Source organism: Lissotriton helveticus, chromosome 3_1 (assembly GCF_964261635.1).
Source record: "Lissotriton helveticus chromosome 3_1, aLisHel1.1, whole genome shotgun sequence".
NCBI classification, from domain to species: domain Eukaryota; kingdom Metazoa; phylum Chordata; class Amphibia; order Caudata; family Salamandridae; genus Lissotriton; species Lissotriton helveticus.
The window spans coordinates 593,244,716-593,266,522 of NC_136061.1; the positions used below are offsets into that span (position 1 = coordinate 593,244,716).

Here is a 21,807-nt window from a genome sequence, read left to right on the forward strand (position 1 = left end):
AGCTTGACTCCAGTGGTGTGGAGAGCATGGGACTCACGTCTGAGCATACCCATCCCACTCGGGGTGACAAATGCAGAAAACAACAGTTGATGGACAGAATGCAGAACAATGTCATACATTCACCCCAGTACAGAGATCTGGGCCTAAATCCATCGTTTTTGTGCACTCCACACCACCCCAGTTCAGACATGGCCATATGCAAATCAGCCTTGACCCTGTGCCTCATGGGAAAAGTCCAGCCCGAACTGCCAAGCCATGTCTTTCCTTGACCGGAATCAAGCATCCTAGGACCGGTTTCTGGCTGTCAGCAGTCTTCAGCCAGGATAGCTTGACTCCAGTGGTGTGGAGAGCATGGGACTCACGTCTGAGGATACCCATCCCACTCGGGGTGACAAATGCAAAAACAACAGTTGATGGACAGAATGCAGAACAATGTCATACATTCACCCCAGTACAGAGATCTGGGCCTAAATCCATCGTTTTTGTGCACTCCACACCACCCCAGTTCAGACATGGCCATATGCAAATCAGACTTGACGCTGTGCCTCATGGGAACAGTCCAGCCCGAACTGCCAAGCCATGTCTTTCCTGGACCGGAATCAAGCATCTTAGGACCGGTTTCTGGCTATCAGCCGTCTTCACCCAGGATAGCTTGACTCCAGTGGTGTGGAGAGCTTGGGACTCACGTCTGAGCATACCCATCCCACTCGGGGTGACAAATGCAAAAACAACAGTTGATGGACAGAATGCAGAACAATGTCATACATTCACCCCAGTACAGAGATCTGGGCGTAAATCCATTGTTTTTGTGCACTCCACACCACCTAAGTTCAGACATGGCCATATGCAAATCAGCCTTGACCCTGTGCCTCATGGGAACAGTCCAGCCCGAACTGCCAAGCCATGTCTTTCCTGGACCGGAATCAAGCATCCTAGGACCGGTTTCTGGCTATCAGCCGTCTTCAGCCAGGACAGCTTGACTCCAGTGGTGTGGAGAGCATGGGACTCACGTCTGAGCATACCCATCCCACTCGGGGTGACAAATGCAGAAAACAACAGTTGATGGACAGAATGCAGAACAATGTCCTACATTCACCCCAGTACAGAGATCTTGGCCTAAATCCATCGTTTTTTTGCACTCCACACCACCCCAGTTCAGACATGGCCATATGCAAATCAGCCTTGACCCTGTGCCTCATGGGAACAGTCCAGCCCGAACTGCCAAGGCATGTCTTTCCTTGACCGAAATCAAGCATCCTAGGACCGGTTTCTGGCTATCAGCCGTCATCAGCCAGGATAGCTTGACTCCAGTGGTGTGGAGAGCATGGGACTCACGTCTGAGCATACCCATCCCACTCGGGGTGACAAATGCAAAAACAACAGTTGAAGGACAGAATGCAGAACAATATCATACATTCACCCCAGTACAGAGATCTGGGCCTAAATCCATTGTTTTTGTGCACTCCACACCACCCCAGTTCAGACATGGCCATATGCAAATCAGGCTCGACCCTGTGCCTCATGGGAACAGTCCAGCCCGAACTGCCAAGCCATGTCTTTCCTGGACCGGAATCAAGCATCCTAGGACCGGTTTCTGGCTATCAGCCGTCTTCAGCCAGGATAGCTTGACTCCAGTGGTGTGGAGAGCATGGGACTCACGTCTGAGGATACCCATCCCACTCGGGATGACAAATGCAAAAACAACAGTTGATGGACAGAATGCAGAACAATGTCATACATTCACCCCAGTACAGAGATCTGGGCCTAAATCCATTGTTTTTTTGCACTCCACACCACCCCACCCCAATTCAGACATGACCATATGCAAATCAGACTTGATGCTGTGCCTCATGGGAACAGTCCAGCCCGAACTGCCAAGCCATGTCTTTCCTGGACCGGAATCAAGCATCCTAGGACTGGTTTCTGGCTATCAGCCGTCTTCAGCCAGGATAGCTTGACTCCAGTGGTGTGGAGAGCATAGGACTCACGTCTGAGCATACCCATCCTACTCGGGGTGACAAATGCAAAAACAACAGTTGATGGACAGAATGCAGAACAATGTCATACATTCACTCCAGTACAGAGATCTGGGCCTAAATCCATCGTTTTTGTGCACTCCACACCACCCCAGTTCAGACATGGCCATATGCAAATCAGCCTTGACCCTGTGCCTCATGGGAACAGTCCAGCCCGAACTGCCAAGCCATGTCTTTCCTGGACCGCAATCAAGCATCCTAGGACCGGTTTCTGGCTATCAGCCGTCTTCAGCCAGGATAGCTTGACTCCAGTGGTGTGGAGAGCATGGGACTCACGTCTGAGCATACCCATCCCACTCGGGGTGACAAATGCAAAAACAGCAGTTGATGGACAGAATGCAGAACAATGTCATACATTCACCCCAGTACAGAGATCTGGGCCTAAATCCATCGTTTTTGTGCACTCCACACCACCCAAGTTCAGACATGGCCATATGCAAATCAGCCTTGACCCTGTGCCTCATGGGAACAGTCCTGCCCGAACTGCCAAGCCATGTCTTTCCTGGACCGGAATCAAGCATCCTAGGACCGGTTTCTGGCTATCAGCCGTCTTCAGTCAGGATAGCTTGACTCCAGTGGTGTGGAGAGCATGGGACTCACGTCTGAGCATACCCATCCCACTCGGGGTGACAAATGCAAAAACAACAGTTGATGAACAGAATGCAGAACAATGTCATACATTCACCCCAGTACAGATATCTGGGCCTAAATCCATCGTTTTTGGCACTCCACACCACCCCAGTTCAGACATGGCCATATGCAAATCAGCCTTGACCCTGTGCCTCATGGGAACAGTCCAGCCCGAACTGCCAAGCCATGTCATTCCTGGACCGGAATCAAGCATCCTAGGACCGGTTTCTGGCTATTAGCCGTCTTCAGCCAGGACAGCTTGACTCCAGTGGTGTGGAGAGCATGGGACTCACGTCTGAGCATACCCATCCCACTCGGGGTGACGAATGCAAAAACAACAGTTGATGGACAGAATGCAGAACAATGTCATACGTTCACCCCAGTACAGAGATCTGGGCCTAAATCTATCGTTTTTGTGAACTCCACACCACCCCAGTTCAGACATGGCCATATGCAGATCAGCCTTGACCCTGTGCCGCATGGGAACAGTCCAGCCCGAACTGCCAAGCCATGTCTTTCCTGAACTGTTGTTTTTGCATTTGTCACCCCGAGTGGGATGGGTATGCTCAGACGTGAGTCCCATGCTCTCCACACCACTGGAGTCAAGCTATCCTGGCTGTAGACGGCTGATAGCCAGAAACCGGTCCTAGGATGCTTGATTCTGGTCCAGGAAAGACATGGCTTGGCAGTTCGGGCTGGACTGTTCCCATGAGGCACAGGGTCAAGGCTGATTTGCATATGGCCATGTCTGAACTGGGGTGGTGTGGTGTGGAGTGCAAAAAAACGATGGATTTAGGCTCAGATCTCTGTACTGGGGTGAATGTATGACATTGTTCTGCATTCCGTCCATCAACTGTTGTTTTTGCATTTGTCACCCCGAGTGGGATGGGTATGCTCAGCCGTGAGTCCCATGCTCTCCACACCACTGGAGTCAAGCTATCCTGGCGGAAGACGGCTGATAGCTAGAAACCAGTCCTAGGATGCTTGATTCCGGTCCAAGAAAGACATGGCTTGGCAGTTCGGGCTGGACTGTTCCCATGAGGCACAGGGTCAAGGCTGATTTGCATATGGCCATGTCTGAACTGGGGTGGTGTGGAGTGCAAAAAAACGATGGATTTAGGCCAAGATCTCTGTACTGGGGTGAATGTATGACATTGTTCTGCATTCTGTCCATCAACTGTTGTTTTTGCATGGGGATGTTTGTATAAGACACGTGTCCCTGAGCAATGTGCCTTGGTCTTCACGGCACTTAGAGACCTCGGCTGTCACCTTCCTCAGAGTAAGGAGCACTGCCATGTGTCTCCCGCGCACGCCTATGCTTGCTTTCTCTGTTGGAAAGCGCTGAATGGTTTGCTTTCAATGTTATTGTGCATGTGCTTTCCTGCAGGTTTGGATTCTGGTTGAGTTGCTGTTATGCTGCACTCATTTCAGGCTTACAGTGCTATTAGCTAAGTCTGCGAAGGATAGCCCCCTCTTTCCACTAATTGAATCCCTTCTGTTTTTGTATCTGCTGACAAACAAACCACTTGTGCTTTAATGGTGCCATCCGGGACAGTAAGGATTACTTCGGCAAAAAATGGCAGACCTGGGGAACAGGCCTGATTGATTGAGTGACAGAAAGAGCTCTAGAAAAGAGGAACGATGAGCTTGTGATAATTTAACGTGTTTTTAACTTCCCTTTTTATGGAGCTTTGTATTTATTTTATTTTATTTTATCCACAAGCTTTTATGTCAACCCTTTCTTAAAACGACTAGATATATTATACCGCTTTCCGTTTCTGGTTAAATATGCCCTTCTTCTGGTTTGTCAAACAAGCAAACTTTCAAATGAAAACCAATTGTTTAACAACTACTTAAACCTGGCAGATATTGGCAGCCATCGGCAACCCCAGTACACGGCCTATCCCTGCTGATGAGGGGTAATACCCTGAAACACGTGTCCAGGTATGGCGAAGACAGCGAAGATAGCAGAAGATCGAAAGATGATGCATCGCGAACACTTTACTACATTGACCAGAGTCCTTAGGGGACGACACCACCGGTGTGTGAGTAGTGTGCGACCCCACCCCCATTTGTAACTACTTAAACATCTATACACTCTGAATTACCTAAAAAAAAAAATTTGAAACATATTTCATTTTTGTTCCCCTGTATTAATATTAACTGTCCTCCAGCATTCTACAATATCCTACTTCCAAATTAATTACCCCAGTGCATAAAGTCAGTTTCCTCGTCATCGAGCCAACACATCCTTTCTCTCAGACTCAAACATGTCAAAACTTGTCTCCCTTATTCTCTCAAGCACATCTCCAACAAAAGGGTTTGTTGTTCGTCTATATGTGTTTTTGAAGCTAAACTACCCGAGGATGTTTTTTTTTACCACATCTGAGGTGCTTTTCAGACCTTTAATATAAATGGCTTCATAAATATCTGTCCCTTTATTGTATTTACCAAACCTAACGCTGAGTCACCTTAGACAAGGAGATCCGTACATATATTAATTCCTATCATATATATCATGTCCTCACACATTTGTATGCAGGCTGCCACAACCAGTGTAGCAGATACCAATTTACCTTTCTACCAAACGTTAGATTGCCTTCACCTAGTCTGAGTTGTATTGCACTAGTTGGGACCGTTGCACGTGTTTCTATGTTGATTTCCAGAGTTTTACACCACATTATCCATCTGACTGTCTGATAAACCTGGAAAGGACACTAGGGACCCTCAATAGGCTGCCAATTTTATTACATTCCTGAATCCATTCATTGATATCATAATTCGATTGTTATCCTTCCAGAAAGGTCCTCCTCGTCAAACCCACATATTCAATATAACACCGTGTTATTCGCAAAAACGTAATGTCCGAAATGTAAAAAAAAATTAAAAATCCAGTTTATCTTTTGAACAGTAAATAAGACAGTCTTTGTTCGTCCAAGTTGACTCCTCTTTTCACTCGTCAGTAGTATCATGTCTTTAGTACTGCGGGTCTTCTACCGCCTCACCAAATCACTTAAGTGCTTTAGTCGTTGGCAGCGGAAGGTTTATGGTGACTAGAAACAATCTTTTGACTTGCACCTCTGTCTGGCCTTTTCTCCAGTTCATAAGTGTCTACAGGACAATACTCAAGGCTTTTAATTATCACTGGTATCTCAAGGCTTTACTACTATGCACTGCTTAACATTTCTGAAGGTTCTTCGACTCTCTTCGGGTAGTGACGTCACAACCAAAAAGGCTTAAAGAGTTAAGAACTGTTGAATGACAGTCAAAAAAGGCGAATGTCCTTCCAGGGCTATAGTATGGAAAACATGTTTTTGTTTTTTTTTGGATGCACTGTAGTTTGATAAAGCATTAACTTGAGGACAGCAAAGTAAACCAGATGGCTTCTGTGCCTTCTGCCACTGAAGTACAACACCAAATGTTCTCATAGTGTTACTGTCTGCGGTGGTGCAAAGTACATCTAATTTGTCCACAGTAGGCTATGGGTCTGATTTATGAGTAGCTTGTTCCTATGTCAACCTCTTTATTTCGGTAAAATAACATAAAAGAGCCAAACATTCAGGGTAAACATCATAAATTCCATTTTCAGACGCAATAAGCCTTAATTGTTTAAAAGAGATACAATTAAAAGGTAACGCTGGGTGTGGGGCTGTGACAGCAGGGCAATAGGATGCCTAAGAACAACAATTATCATATAATTTATAGCTTTCAGGCCGTCAACGAATTGAAAATAACTGGGCAAAATGGCTATGTCCCTTGTCGAAAGTGCAAAAGCATTCATTCAAACTTATACGGTCGTCAGGCTATAAAATTACATTCATGGACATTACACAGCAAGATTAAAATAGTTATTTAAAAACGTTAATGTTCACAATAAAAACGGATTAAAAAAATTGGGTTTGTAATTGTTCAAGGATATAAAAAGACTATTTACATTTTGGAATTAGTGACCATTATGACAGTTAATCTTGATAGGGTGAGTCGTCACGTCTATAACTCTTAGGAGTGGGTCGAGAGGGTTGCCAGTGCCCTCCTTCTAATCACCCAGGAGTGGGCCAAACATTTCGCAGTTGCGCACACGAATAAGGGTCTTGCATCTGATTTCAGTATGCGCAGGGCCACCATAGAGTCTCGGGTTCCAAGTTGTCTGCAAACTGGGGTTAGCCATTTGCCCCTAGGCTTTGTGTATGCTGTGCAAGCGAAGAGAACATCACCTATTGATTCGTGCAAGCAGGGGCAACCCTTTGATTGGGCTTTATTGGTCGACCAAGAGATTGTAAATGCATTAATTGCCAGAATACCATGCCTTAAATGAATGTAGAGCTTCCTGTCAGCCGGCACCTTGATTTTATATATACGTAGCTTTCTAAGGAGTGCCTGACTTTGAAGTCTCTAAATTCTACAGATAGTCTGCCCTGATTGCTAATCGAGTAACCCATTCACAGTATAGTAATTTGAGCTGTCTTCTGGTATGGGTTGGTGGACAAACAATATTATGTCCTGGTAAGCAATGCTGGTCATAAGCCTTATAACATATTTAATCCAGCCTATTTTGTTTGTGGTGTCTAAGACACAGACCTCATTAGAAGCTACAGAATAGGGTGTTAATTCGGGGGTGGTGACCATCCACTGCCAAAATAGCAGGAGGCGAAGCTTCGCTAGGTCACTAATAGGCTTAATGTCCATATCAAGCTTTAATGCGCTGAGAGGAGTGCTTTGCGGGAGGGAGACCAGATTTTTTGAGGAACTTGTTCTCCGAGACTATGAGGTCCCTTACTCTTGCCATACCCTACAACTCTGCCCCATAAAGGGCACTGCTCATAGCCTTGCAGCTATATAGATTCAGGGCTGGTGCTATTGGCTTAGCGTGAGAGAGACAATGTTCCTTCCTCAGAGCCCCGGTTACTCTGGGAAAATTTGAGGTAGGCCTTATTGAGATGGTATTTCCAGTACCTTGTTATATTCAAACATGCATGAACCTCAGTTCATGCACAGGCCGAAATTAAGAGTTATAAGGTATTTAACACATCTGATAATTATTGGATGTGGTAAATACCTCAAGCTTAGTTAAATTTCGTAAAGACAACCTGCTGGAATTTAACAGGAAAAATTTGGTAATTGTGTAAGATATTTACCGTAACATGCAGATTTTGGTGCATCTATCTAAAAAGCAGTAGCATACTACCTAAAGTAGTAGCATACTCCTTTAAACAGTTGCATACAGTCTGAAGTAGTAGACTAGGACTGCTCACAGAAACATAACAAGAATTGTCATAGCCAATTGGTCTCGCCTTTGGGAACTTATAAGTAGTTAATTATGCAGCACAATATCCTTGGTGCAACATCAACTGTTGCATGACTATACACTTATAATGTCCCAAAGGCGAGACCAATTGCCTATGCCAATGCTTGTTTATTATGTAGTACATTCGAAAGGTCTAAAGCTGTCTTTATGCCACACCTAAAAAGGTGCCTGTACTCTCAGTAAGGGCCCAAAAGACGAGACAGTTTATAGATCCTAAAAGGGATGCAGTTAAAAAATGAAAATTACAGATTTTACTAACTTACTTTGGACTAGGCAGTGGTCCCTTACACCACTGCATGCTCATAAAAATGTTTTGTCAACATTCACAAAGGAGAAGGGGCTCCATGGGGAACCTCTTCACGTTTGCGAATGATTACCACCAATTCGGAGGTGATGGCAAAATGCTGATGTTTTACGATAGGATTTCGGTTCCGAAACATTTAGTACATAAATTAAGGAATCGCCATTTAGAAGGGAGGCCCTTTACACGGCCCTTCCAAATACCGATTCAGAATTTTGTCTGAAACTCAAATTACGATAAATAATGCATTACTGAATCACAGTTTGGGGTTTGTACCTTCCAAAAATACATTTTGTGGTCGCAAGGATAAAATTTGACCTTTGTGACCGTAAAACAAAAGAGAATCACAGCTGGCACTATTAGTGGCAGTATCATGAAAGACATCAAAGATTGAATTCGCATTCAGTCTATACCCTCTTGCCTGCGTGAACAGATTTGAGACAGCAAAGTGAAGAAGTTAGTATTGCTTGTAAACACTTCATTACAACGTACGCCCTCAAGTCGGCGACTAGAAGGATTGGTTTCATCGGACAATGGTCCGAATTAAGATTTACCTGCTTTTCTATGTTCCGCAACAAGAGAGTAGGGCTGCTTGGAGACATTTCAAAATCGTTTGATGGCGAACAATCTGCTGCCTCTCGGGATGGCCGAAATGTCCCAGCTGTGTTCAATGTGGTCGCTGGATCCGACCGAGGCGTCGACTGCTTCAGCAAGTCTTTTGCCATAGGAAATTCTTCTAAGATCACCGTTCTCTAAGAAACAAGAAATTAAAAGCAGCCTGTTACAAATCAAAATAAGGGCCAAGTTACGATGGAACAAAACTGCTAGGTCTCTACCAGTTGAACGAGAAAAACCCCTTAGTCTAGGAGGAATTATGCGAAAGTGGAAAGGTTCACTTTCAAGGTCAAACAAAGAGGCATCACCGACCAAGTATTTTTTACTTTCTACGTGGTGCATTGTGACATGAAATCCATCATAAAACTGCTGTATTATATCTAGGTAAAGGCCAAAACCCAAACTGTTGCAGTGGGTAGTTCCAATAAACCATCATATGCTCCCTGTACGAGACATGACGTGCAGCAAAAAGTGCCAGTGGGAAAGGTCATCAACAGGAAGAAGCCTGGCATTAGCATACAAATACACAGGGCTGTGATGCAATAAATGTAATTGACAAAAAGATTCCCAGATCGGCAAGGATTTGTTTCGCATACAGACTGTTAGATTTGGGGATCTCTAGTTGGCACAGGTAGGTACTTGTGACAAATAGTAACCCTTGCCTCTAATCAGGATAAGGGGATTACACTCCTAAAATAACCCCTGCTCATCCCCTTGGTAGCTTGGCACCAGCAGACAGGCGTATCTCAGAGGCAGTGTGTAAAGCATTTGTGACCACATACAGTAATCCAATGACAACACTACAGATGGACACCACACAAGGTTTTATATAAAAAATAAGTATATATAGATTTAACACAAGACCATAAACAACAAAAATACACAATACTGTTACTTTAAGATGGTAGATTTAGTTTAGTTTAGTTCAGTTCATAAGATGTGACACTTTGCGTCAATGTACCTTACGATGCGTTGCGCTTCCACGACAAGCAATGTTGCAGCGAGGGAAATGCGGCAAAGTTCAAGTGCAAAGAAATAAAGAAGGGAAGATCTTCCCGATGCGGCACGCTTCTCCAGGGATGCGAGAAGTTCTCGGTTCGATGCGTGGACTGCAGCGGCAACACCCTTGTTCAGAAGTGTGACAGCAACATATTCAGCTTTGACACTCTTCTCCCACGATTGCGTGAAGCCTCCGCACGATGCGACAACTACAGAGGCAACATCATTGTTCAGAAATACGACGGCAGCAGCTCGGACGGCGGAGCGCTTCTCAGGGAGGCGAGGCGCTTTCCTCGATGCGGTGCAATGCTTAAGTTCCAGCGGCGACACCCTTGTTCAGAAGTACGACGGCAGGCATAGCGACGGGAAAACGCTTCTACCTCGCTGCGAGACTCTTCTCTCGATGCGGTGCAGTGCGACAACTCCAGCGGCGACACCCTTGTTCAGAAGCGCGACGGCAGGCAGCAGCGACGGCGGCGCGCTTCCTCTTCGTTGCGGCACAGTGTGACAACTCCAGCGGCGACACCCTTGTTCAGAAGTGTGACGGCAGCAGCAGTGACGGCGACACGCTTAATTCTCGTTGAGTCGCGCTTCCAGCTCCTTGCGACACGCAGTCCCTTAGAAGGCCCAAAACAGCTGCAGGCACTTCCAAAAGAACTCTGGGGAGCTGGGGGTTGAAGTCTATTGTCCCTGAGACTTCAGCAGGAGGCAAGCTCTTTATCAAGCCCTTGGAGATCCTTCACAAGTTGAAAGCAAAGTACACAAAGTTCCTTTCTCCTTCCTTTGGCAGTAAGGCAACCACTGCAGGCCAATCCCCCAAGCAGCACTTCAGCATGGGAATAGTCTCTCCTCAGTTTCTTCAGGTTCCTCTCCTCAGTAAAAGTTTCTTCTTGTAGTCCAAACATGATCTAATTTCATGGGATCAGGGTCCCAATATTTATATCCCAAAATCCTTTGTTCTCTGAGGGGAGAGGGGCCATTGCACAGTCCAAACCAGTTCTGAAGCACTCTGTTTACCAGACTTCTCCTTTCCTTTCACAGTGCAGGGCAGACACATCAGACGCCCCACAGGAGGTGGAGCCAGAATTGTGGCAGGCAAGTAAAGCCCTGGCGAACTTTGTTGACAGGCTTCCTTCTCTTCTTTCAGTTTGCAGGGCAGAGACATCAGCCGCTCATCAGGAGGTGGAACCAGCATTGTGGAAGGCAGGCACAACCCTATTCAAGGTTCAGGTGCAACTCCTCCCTCCCATCTAGATGCAGATCTCTCTATTTACCAAGGGCTGACTCATCCTGTCTCTTGGAATCCCCCACCCCTGTCACTCACAAAACCAGACAAAGGAATACACAACCTAGCAGAGGCAGGCTTTAAAGGTTAGACAAGAAAATACCTCCTTTCTAAAAGTGGTATTTTCAAACTCAGAATGTTAAAACCAACTTTACAAAAAGATGTATTTTATCATTCTGAGTTCAGGCATACTAAACTCGAATTTCTACCATGTTCTCTGAGTCATTTAGGATTATAAACTGTAATAATTCTAACAGCCAGCTCAATGTCTAAATTTGCAACTACTAATAGGTAAATATACGGTGGCAAAGAAAGGACCACTATTAGTAGCCTTTATGGACCTGTCCTCGGCCTTCAACCGAGTAAATAGGTCGAAGCTGTGGTCCATGCTCCTAACCTGTGGAGTAGACAAAAACATTGTCTATTTCCTAGCCGACCTGCACAGGGATTTATCTGCAACGGTGAGATATGACCAACAGGGTAATTGTACGGAAGGCATACCCATATCTAATGGAGTTCGGCAGGGGTGTATCTTGGCGCCCCTGCTCTTTACATTATATATCAATAACCTAGATACGGCCCTAATTGCCTCCTGTAAAGATATTCGTCGTGCAGGGAAACGCCTGATTCCCGCACTCTTATATGCGGACGATGCCGCCCTCCTAGCAAGGACGGCAGTGGGACTTCAGTTTATGTTAGACTCTTTCTCTGTCTTTATGAAATCATTAGATTTGAGTGTAAATTTTTCAAAATCGCACATAATGGCTATTGGACAGAAATCCCTAAAGGTTAAAACATTTTATTGCGAGGGACACATATTAACCAGGGTGTCGTCATTCCCTTATTTGAGTGTACTAGTTGACGACCAAGGATCCTGGGTAACCCAAATCACAGCGAAAAAAATTGTATTGATAAGGGCTACCCTGGCTGTACTGGGTTTCGCCAGAAAGTTAGGAGCTAGGCCAATGAAGGCCCTTATCCAAATATACAGAGCCAAGTGTATTTCACTAGCTATGTATGGGGCCGAGTTGTGGGGCATAAAAAATACTAAAAACATACAGACGGTTGAAGAAAGGTTTTTAAAGAACCTTTTATCTGTCCCTAAGACAACAGCTAATTACATTGTCCATCAGGAGCTTGGAATCGGCTTTGTTGAAGATGCTATTGCTGTGGCACCTCTATTGAAATGGATAGCTACCTGGTTAAATCCTGACTTACTGCTTAACCACACCATCATGAAAGACTGTATGTCACTCGACCGTGGGCTGAGTATACCCTGGCTCAAATACATCCAGAAGCTCGCAGGTAAGCTGGGTCGACCAGAACTATATTACTCCCCAGAAACCCTAGTGAAGGGAGATATAAAATGGTCTAAGGAAATGTACCTGCGCATAGCCACAATGGATAGGGAAGAGAGAGAGCTGGTAAAGGTGACAGTAAGGGCCTACCAGCTATGTAAAACGACACTATCCATGGAACCGTATCTAGGCTATGTCACAAACAACAATCATCGTTTCTTATTGACTAGATTCAGACTTAATCAATTCCATTTTCTTTTTTGTGAACAGAAAGGTTGGAAGAGGGCAGACGACCTTGGCCCTTGTACTTGCGATAATTTCTCGCAACAAGACACCATACATTTCCTCTTTTTCTGTGAACACCTTATTGTCATTAGGAAACGTTTTATTCTCCCAATTCTAATAAACAAGGGCTTTGTGCAAGTGAGACCAGCCCTTCTCCATTTGCAAATGTTGACTGATGTCTGGGAAACTTTTAACATTGCTAACTTTTTATCAGCAGCTGTAAGAATCTTGATGAAATTAATTTAAACATTATATAATGTACATTCCTTTTTTAACATTGTGTCAAAAATGGAATTGTTTTTACTGGTTTTATTGATCGATTTTATATATATTTATGAGTCTTGATTGAGTTGAATGGATTAGGTACTTACAACTGTTTATATATACTGTTTTTTCTTGCTTTTATGGTTTGCTCATAAACCGAATAAAGATATTTAACTGAATTCTAACAGCCCATTCTGGCCTATGGAGAACAGGTAGCCTTGCAATAGTGGAAAACGAAAATGGCTGTAATTCACTAATAGGAAATGCCACACACATCATGGCTTGCCCTACCTCATACTTACAATGCACCCTGCTCATGGGCTAACCATAGAGGTGTCTGATAAGAAGAAAAGGGAAGATTTAGGGACTGGCGAGTGGGTGTACTTGCCCAGTCAGCATGACAGTACCAGACTGCACGCAGGCTCTGCAATGGCAGACCTTAGACACATTTTACAAGGCTGCTTCTGTGGGTGGCACAACCAGTGCTGCAGGCCCACCAGCAGCATTTGAATTTACACGCCCTGGGCACACTCAGTGCACTAGACTAGGGTCTGACATGTAAACCAAATGGCCAAACATGGAACCACTGATTAATATATCAATTTACAATAGGAAGCACTTCCACTGCGGCACTGGACAGCAGTGGCACAGTGCCCAAAAGCATCTAACACCAGCAAAAGCACATGAGGTAACAGCAAAAATGGAAGGAAGACCCACGCCAATGGTGCCAGGTCTAACATGTGTCCCCTCCAGTTGAAATGTGGGGAGAACTACCCTAACTCCTGGGAGTTCTCATCACTAAGGCGGAAAAATCTGGACAGATCATCAGCGTGGCGTGTTCTGTACCAGGGCGGTGTTCCACCATAAAGTCCATACCCTGTAGGGAAATGGACCACCTCAACAGCTGTGGATTCTCACCCCACATCTGCATCAGCAATCTGAGGGGCCTGTGGTCTGTCTGAACCCGGAAGTGAGTCCCAAACAGGTATGGTCTCAGCTTCTTCAGTGTCCAGACCACAGCCAATGCCTCTTGCTCAATAGCACTCCACCTCTGTTCCCGTGTAAGTAACTTCCTACTAATGAAGGCTACAGGTTGATCTAGGCCCTCCTCATTCATCTGTGACAGAATAGCCCCCACACTATGCTAAAGCGTCTGTTTGAACGATAAACTCTCTTGAGAAGTTGGGTGCCAGGAGCACGGGCGCCGTGCACATGGCAGCTTTCAGGGCCTCAAAAGCTTTTTGCCATGTGTCAGTCCAGATCACCTTCTTGGGCTACTTCCTGGAAGTCAGCTCTGTCAAGGGTGCAACAATGTTGTCATACCCCTTGACAAACCTCCTGTAATACCCTGTGAGTCCTAAAAAGGCTCTCACCTCTGTCTGGGTTTTGGGTGGCTCCCAAGCCAGGATGGTTTCAACCTTGGGGTGGAGGGGCGCCACCTGGCCGCTTCCAACTTGCTGTCTTAAGTACACCACGGAACCCTGCTCAATCTGGTACTTACTCGCCTTGATCGCAAGGCCTGCCTTCCGCAGCGCCAACAAAACTTCCCAGAGGTGGCGCAGATGTTCCTCCCAACTGGCACTAAACACTGCAATGTCATCCAGGTAGGAGGCACTAAACTCATCCAGCCCAACCAACACCTGGTTGACCAACCTCTGAAAGGTGGCAGGGGCATTCTTCATCCCAAAGAGCATAACACAGCATCTTTCAGACCTCCTCTTTGATGCAAGCCCTCACCCTGTCAGTTACCCTGTAAGTTTTATGCTTCACAGGTAAGCTGTCTCATGTGTCCACATGATGGACGCACCAATCTGTGACACCAGGAACCAGGGAGAACAGATCAGAAAACTGTCCCAGCAACTGGCGGCAGTCATTCTGTTGCTCATGGGTCCGGGTGGAAGAGAGGTTAACACCATCCATTGACCCATCTTGCTCTGTTGCAGACAGGAGGTCAGGAAGAGGCTCAGTCTCCTCCTCCATTCCAGCATATGTTTCTAAGAGCATGCCCACTTCAGACCTCTCTAAGTGGGGCTTAAGGCGGTTGACATGTAGGACCCTCAAAGAGTTCCTAGGAGACCGCAACTCCACCAAGTAGGTAACTGGACTCTTGCGCTACACAACGTCAAATGGTCCGGTCCACTTATCCTGGAGCGCGCAGGGCTCCACGGGGGCCATGACCCATACTTTCTGGCCAGGTTGAAGCTCTACCAGAGTGGCATTCTGGTCATACCATCGCTTCATCTCCTCTCGGCTGGCTTCCAGATTCGCCTCAGCGAGTTGCCTGAAACGCCTAGTCTGGTTCCTGAAGGCCAGCATGAAGCTATATACATCCTGGGGAGGTTTCCTGGGAGATTGCTCCCAGCCTTCCATGACCAGACTCAGAGATCCTCTGACTTGATGTCCATAGAAAAGCTCAAAGGGACTGAACCCTAGAGATTTCTGTGGCACCTCACGGTATGCAAAGGGTAGGCATGGTAAGAGGACGTCCCACTTACGCCTCATGGGTTCCTCAAGACCCATTATCATGCCTTTCAGGGTTCGGTTAAACCTTTCAACCAACCCATTTCCTTGGGGGTGATAAGGAGTGGTGAACTTGTAAGTTACACCACACTCCTGCCACAGGGACTTCATATACTTGGAAATTAAGTTGGTCTCCCGGTCAGATCCTACCTCGCGAGAAAATCCCACTCAGGAGAAAATTCCCATCAGTGCTCATCCCACCACGGGGGCCGTCACTGTCCTCAGAGGTAGGGCTTCCGGGTACTGGGAGAGATGGTCCTTCAAGACCAGGATGAACCTGATTCCCATGGCTGTCTTGGGGTCCAGTGGCCCCACAATGTCAATCCCCACCACCTCAAAGGGGGTACTAACCACAGGGAATGGCTGGAGAGGAGCCTTGTGCTTCCTCCCACTCTTTCCACTTGCCTGGCAAGTCTGACAGGTCCTGCAATGAGTGTCTGAACTCTTGCGCATTTGGGGCCAATGAAAGTGGGTGACAAGCCTCTCAAAGGTCTTGCTCTGCCCCAAATGTCCTGCTAACGGCACATCATGAGCCAGCCCCAGTAGGAAGGCTTTAAACTTCTGGGGTTCCACCAGCACACAGGCTGAACCAGGTTCGGCAACCTCAGGCTCACTATACAGGAGACCATTCTCACAGTAAATCAAATGTGATCAGGACTGATCACCTGCTGCCTGGCTTGCAGCAATTTGCCGCAACCCCTCAAAAGAAGGGCATTCTCTCTGCAGAATTCTTCCCTGGAGGGGCCTCCTTCTTGCTGCTAATGGGTCAGCTCAGGCAGGTCCCCTAGTTCAACTACTTGCTCCCCGGTAGGCTCCAGGGCATCCCCCTCAGGGTCTACCTCCTCCTGGGCCGTAGGAACTTCTGGGGCCGGTTTCCCACACCCCCTGCCACTTATCTCTAAGGCAGGTTCCTGGGCCTCAGCCTCTAGGTCCTCTTGAGCACCCCTACTGGCTGCCATTGACCGGATGATCACGCACGCCCAGTCAGGCAGTCCCACCATCTTCAAGTGAGTACTCTTCTCCACCTTCTCCCAACGTGAGCTCTCTAAATCGTTCCCCAACAAACAGTCAACAGGCATGGCGGGCCATGCCTGTTGCCTGTTCTCTGTGTTGTCGGCGGCAACAACTCGGCAAAATGCATGAGAGATAATCTGCTCTTGAGACACTAGGTGACACCTGACAGCTGTCACACTGGCTCCTGTATCTCTAAGAGCCTCCACCTTTTGGCTATTGATGGTCACCCACGGCCCATATTTCTTAGTGTTCCTGGGCAGCTGAGCTTCTGAGACCATCTCATAGTCTCCTAAAAAGACAAGGGTCATCTGTGCAGGACCCCACCCACCTTGGACATCAATCTCCTCCCCCAAGACTACACTAGCCATCTGCCGCGGCGGAGCACCAATAGGTGCAGGTTTTCCAAAGAGGCGGCACCTGGTGTCATTCGACTTATAACCCAGGTCGCCACACTTGTAACATTTTAGGGGTCCCTGTGGAACAGGACTACCTGTTGGGACCCCTTGCTTTCTCTCAGGGTGTAGGCTGAGAACCTTTAACTTGGTTCCCTTGGCGACTACTTTGGGGCCCCTTGCAGAACTCCTTTTGTTTACCCTTGTCAACCCCACTCTTCTGCTGGGGACCCTGCCCACCATTGGCTGAGTCTCCCATGTGACGCTTGTGGACCAGGGTGCTCACCCCGCGGTCCGCCTCCTCAGCAAGCTTCCTAGGGTTAGTCAGCTTGCTAGCTATCAGATGCTGGCGCAGCTCTGGAAAATACATTTTCAGACAAGTGCTCCCATGCAATCAAATCAAAGAGACCTTGAAAATCATTAACCTTGCTGTCCTTCACCCAACCATCCAATGCTCTGAAAAAGAAAGTGACATATTACCAAGGTACTGTTTTCTAACTTCTTGCATTTCCTGAACCTCTGTCTATAGAGGTCAGGGGTCAAACCATATCTAGACATTAATGCATCTTTCATGTGGCTGTATGAATTGTGGACTTCAGAAGGCAAGTCTAACAGTGTGTCCGGCCCTCACTAAGGAACCTTTCCAACAACCCCTCTCCCCAATCTCTCTCAGGGACCCAGTGGGAAGACATGGCTACCTCAGAGGCTCTGAACCACTGACCAATATCATAATTTTTGTAAAACTCTTTCACCACATCTTGGGGAATGTACACTCTAGCTTCCACAGGCACTGACGGTAAGCTGCCACCAGAGGGAGTAACCTCTAAACTTTTGGTTTTAAACTCCAACTCCCACAACACTTTTTCATGCTCAAACTGTATTATTTTCCTCTATATCTAATCTCCTATGTTCTATTTCCAGTTGCCTATTCACCTTGAACTTGGTTATCTCCATTTCATGCCTCCTAGATCTCTCACTGTCCTCCAACTCCTCTGGAGACAGACTCTTGTTAGAAGCACTGCTACATGTGGGGGAAGGTACTTTCCTTCCTCCTGAGCCCAATGGCTCTTCCTGTTGTACATCTGCATTGTCATCTCCTTCCTCAATTTCAGCGGTTTTCCTAGCTTCTACCCAGGCAATCAGCCCCTTGTAGAATTCATCCTTCACTTTGAACCCTGAGGTGGAAACTTTGAACTTTTTGCAGAAGTACTTAAGCTGTGATACTTTGCAGCATTCCAATTTCTCTTCTTCCCATTCAAGAACAATAGAGGCTATGAATTCTGCTCTCTACTACAACTGAATCAGGCATCTTTCTACCAACAAGTATGTTGTTGCATTATGGTCTGCACTCACTAAGTAGTGTTCACCAATCACTGTACATAAGTCACAAATGCAAGTCCAGAATCCTCACCGCTGACCACCAATGTTAGATTTTGGGGTCTCTAGTTGGCACAGGTAGGTACTTGTGACAAATAAGGACCCTTGCCTCTAGTCAGGATAAGGGGATTACACTCCTAAAATAACCCCTGCTCACCCCCTTGGTAGCTTGGCAGGAGCAGACAGGCTTATCTCAGAGGCAGTGTGTAAAGCATTTGTGAACACATACAGTAACCCAGTGACAACACTACAGATGGACACCACACAAGGTTTTATATAAAAAATAGGTATACTTTATATAGATTTACCATAAGACCATAAACGACAAAAATACACAATACTGTTACTTTAAGATGGTAGATTTAGCTTAGTTTAGTTCAGTTCTTAAGATGTGACACTTTGCGTCAATGTACCTTACGATGCGTTGCGCTTCCACGACAAGCAATGTCGCAGCGAGGGAAATGCGGCAAAGTTCAGGTGCAAAGAAATAAAGACGTGACGATCTTCCCGATGCGGCACGCTTTTCCGGGGATGGGAGAAGTTTTCGGTTCGATGCGTGGACTGCTGCGGCAACACCCTTGTTCAGAAGTGCGACGGCAACAGCTTCAGCTGCAACACTCTTCTCCCACGATTGCGTGAAGCTTCCGCACGATGCGACAACTACAGCGGCGACATCCTTGTTCAGAAATGCGACGGAGGCAGCTCCGACGGCGGCGTGCTTCTCGGGGATGCAATACGCTTTTCTTGATGCGGTGCAATGCGACAGTTCCAGCGACGACACCCGTGTTCAGAAGTGCGACAGCAGGCACAGCGACACGCTTCTACCTCGTTGCAAGACTCTTCTCTCGATGCGGTGCAGTGTGACAATTCCAGCGGTGACACCCTTATTCAGAAGTGCGACGGCAGGCAGCAGCGACAGCGACACGCTTCCTCTTCGTTGCGGCACGCTTTTCTCTATGCGCTGCAGTGCGACAACTCCAGCGGCGACACCCTTGTTCAGAAGTGCGACAGCAGCAGCAGCGACGGGGACACGTTTTGTTCTCGTTGAGTCGCTTTTCCAGCTCCTTGCGACACGCAGTCCCTTAGAAGGCCCAAAACAGCAGCAGGCACTTCCAAAAGAACACTGGGGAGCTGGAGGTTGAAGACAGTTGTCCCTGAGACTTCAGCAGGAGGAAAGTTCTTTCCAAGCCATTGGAGATCCTTCACAAGTTGAAAGCAAAGTAAACAAAGTTCCTTTCTCCTTCCTTTGGCAGTAAGGCAACCACTGCAGGCCAATCCCCCAAGCAGCACTTCAGCTTGGGAATAGTCTCTCCTCAGTTTCTTCACGTTCCTCTCCTCAGTAAGGGTTTCTTCTTCTAGTCCAAAAGTGATCTAATTTCATGGGCTCTGGGTCCCAATATTTATACCCCCAAAATCCTTTGTTCTCTGAGGGGAGAGGGGCCTTTGCCCAGTCCAAACCAGTTCAAAGTGCAGGGCAGAAACATCATACGCCCCACAGGAGGTGGAGCCAGCATTGTGGCAGGTAAGTACAGCCCTGGAGCACTTTGGACAGGCTTCCTTCTCTTCTTTCAGTGTGCAGGGCAGAGACATCAGCCACTTACCAGGAGGTGGAGCCAGCATTGTGGAAGGCAGGCACAGCCCTATTCAAGGTTCGGGTGCAACTCCTCCCTCCCATCTAGATGCAGATCTCTCTATTCACTACTGGACTGACTCATCCTGTCTCTTGGAACCCCCAGCCCTGTCACTCACAAAACCAGACAAAGGAATACACAGCCCAGCAGAGGCAGGCTTGAAAGTTTAGACAAGAAAATACTTCATTTCTAAAAGTGGTATTTTCAAACACAGAATGTTAAAACCAACTTTACTAAGAGATGTATTTTATCATTCTGAGTTCAGGCATACTAAAATCAAATTCCTACCATGTGGTCTGAGTCAGTTAGGATTATAAACTGTAATAATTATAACAGCTCATTCTGGCCTTTGGAGAACAGGTAGCCTTGCAATAGTGAAAAACAAAAATGGCTGTAATTCACTATTTGGACATGCTACACACATCAGGGCTTGTCCTACCTTATACTTACAATGCACCCTGCCCTTGGGCCTACCATAAGGGTTTCTGATATGAAGAAAAGTGAAAGTTTAGGGACTGGTGAGTGGGTGCACTTGCCCAGTCAGCATGACCGTACCAGACTGCAAGCAGGCTCTGCAATGGCAGACCTTAGACACATTTTACAAGGCTGCTTCTGTGGGTGGCATAACCAGTGCTGCAGGCCCACCAGCAGCATTTGGATTTACAAGCCCTGGGCACACTCAGTTCACTAGACTAGGGTCTGACAAGTAAACCAAATGGCCAAAAATGGAATCACTGATTAATATATCAATTTACAATAAGGGGGGCACTTGGACTGTGGCACTGGACAGCAGTGGCACAGTGCCCAAAAGCATCTAGCATGCGGCAACAGCAAAAATGGAAGGGAGACCCATGCCAATGGTGCCAGGTCTAACACCGACATTCAGCTATATCATTGAGTTACCATTATTTTGAGTTAGTTGTACTAGCTTTAATTTTTTGCTGCCCACTTATGTGACAATGTAAATGGCCTATCTGCATACGGCTATTTCAGATACTGAATCAAAAACGAACTTTTTTGTACAAAGGAGAGAGAATGGAAATGACGCCAACTTCAAGGATACACACTATTTTGCTCCTCCTGCCATCTCAGACCAGCCTGCATAAAGCCCTGGTTCAAATGTTGTCCCTTAGGGGCTGATTACGATGGCGGTGAACCCGCCACCGGCAGGCCATCATGTGCCCATTTTCCACTAATCAGATTGTGATGGCGGGCGGTCTGCTGGCGGGCGGAAAGCACGACAGCCATGGGTCCGACAGAAGCAATTGTGACGATTGCCTATCGGACCAACCCGCCTCCACAAAATGGTGGCGTGCCTAGCAGGTACCATCCGCCACATTAAGATGCTGGATCCCTGCCAGCCTTGATGCACTTTTTGGGCCCGTTGATCTCACAGCTCCTATTAAATACAGAGACCCTGGAGTGGGGCTTTTCACTGGGTGCTGTAAATATGTTATATTCCAATTTCTGCATGCCGGAATGAGGTTTAACATGCTGCATCAGTGTTATGCATAGTTTCGGACCATGTCACATCAGTTAGAACATAGAAAAAAGAACTCTGCTTTTCAATATGTTAATTCAAGGTTTGTAATCAACTCCAGTGAAAATCACATTTACCATACCGGTTCTTAATTGCCCTGAACCTGAAAGAGGACTTTCACCAACCGGCATACCCTTAGGCAGAAGGGATATTATAAAGCTCTTAGAACATTCCACTCACTGAGGGTAGAATGTTCTGAATTAAAAAGGGAGAACAGAAAGACAAACATTGGAATGTTGGAGCAGAAGGATTACACCAGCCATTATAAGCCCTAAGTAACTATATTGTCTTAGATGGAGCTCCCAGCATTCCTAA

At 46.7% G+C, this 21,807-nt stretch overlaps 1 protein-coding gene across 8 annotated transcripts in view; it reads right to left on the reverse strand.

The window, feature by feature from the left end:
* Positions 1 to 21,807, reverse strand: part of KANSL1L (KAT8 regulatory NSL complex subunit 1 like) — a 3,925,143-nt gene that overhangs the window by 2,941,959 nt on the left and 961,377 nt on the right. For all 8 annotated transcript variants that reach the window (XM_078680571.1, XM_078680572.1, XM_078680570.1 and 5 more), the window contains one exon: positions 8,827 to 9,024. In XM_078680571.1, coding sequence (XP_078536697.1) covers positions 8,827 to 9,024 — 198 coding nt within the window. The remainder of the gene's footprint in view (positions 1 to 8,826; positions 9,025 to 21,807) is intronic.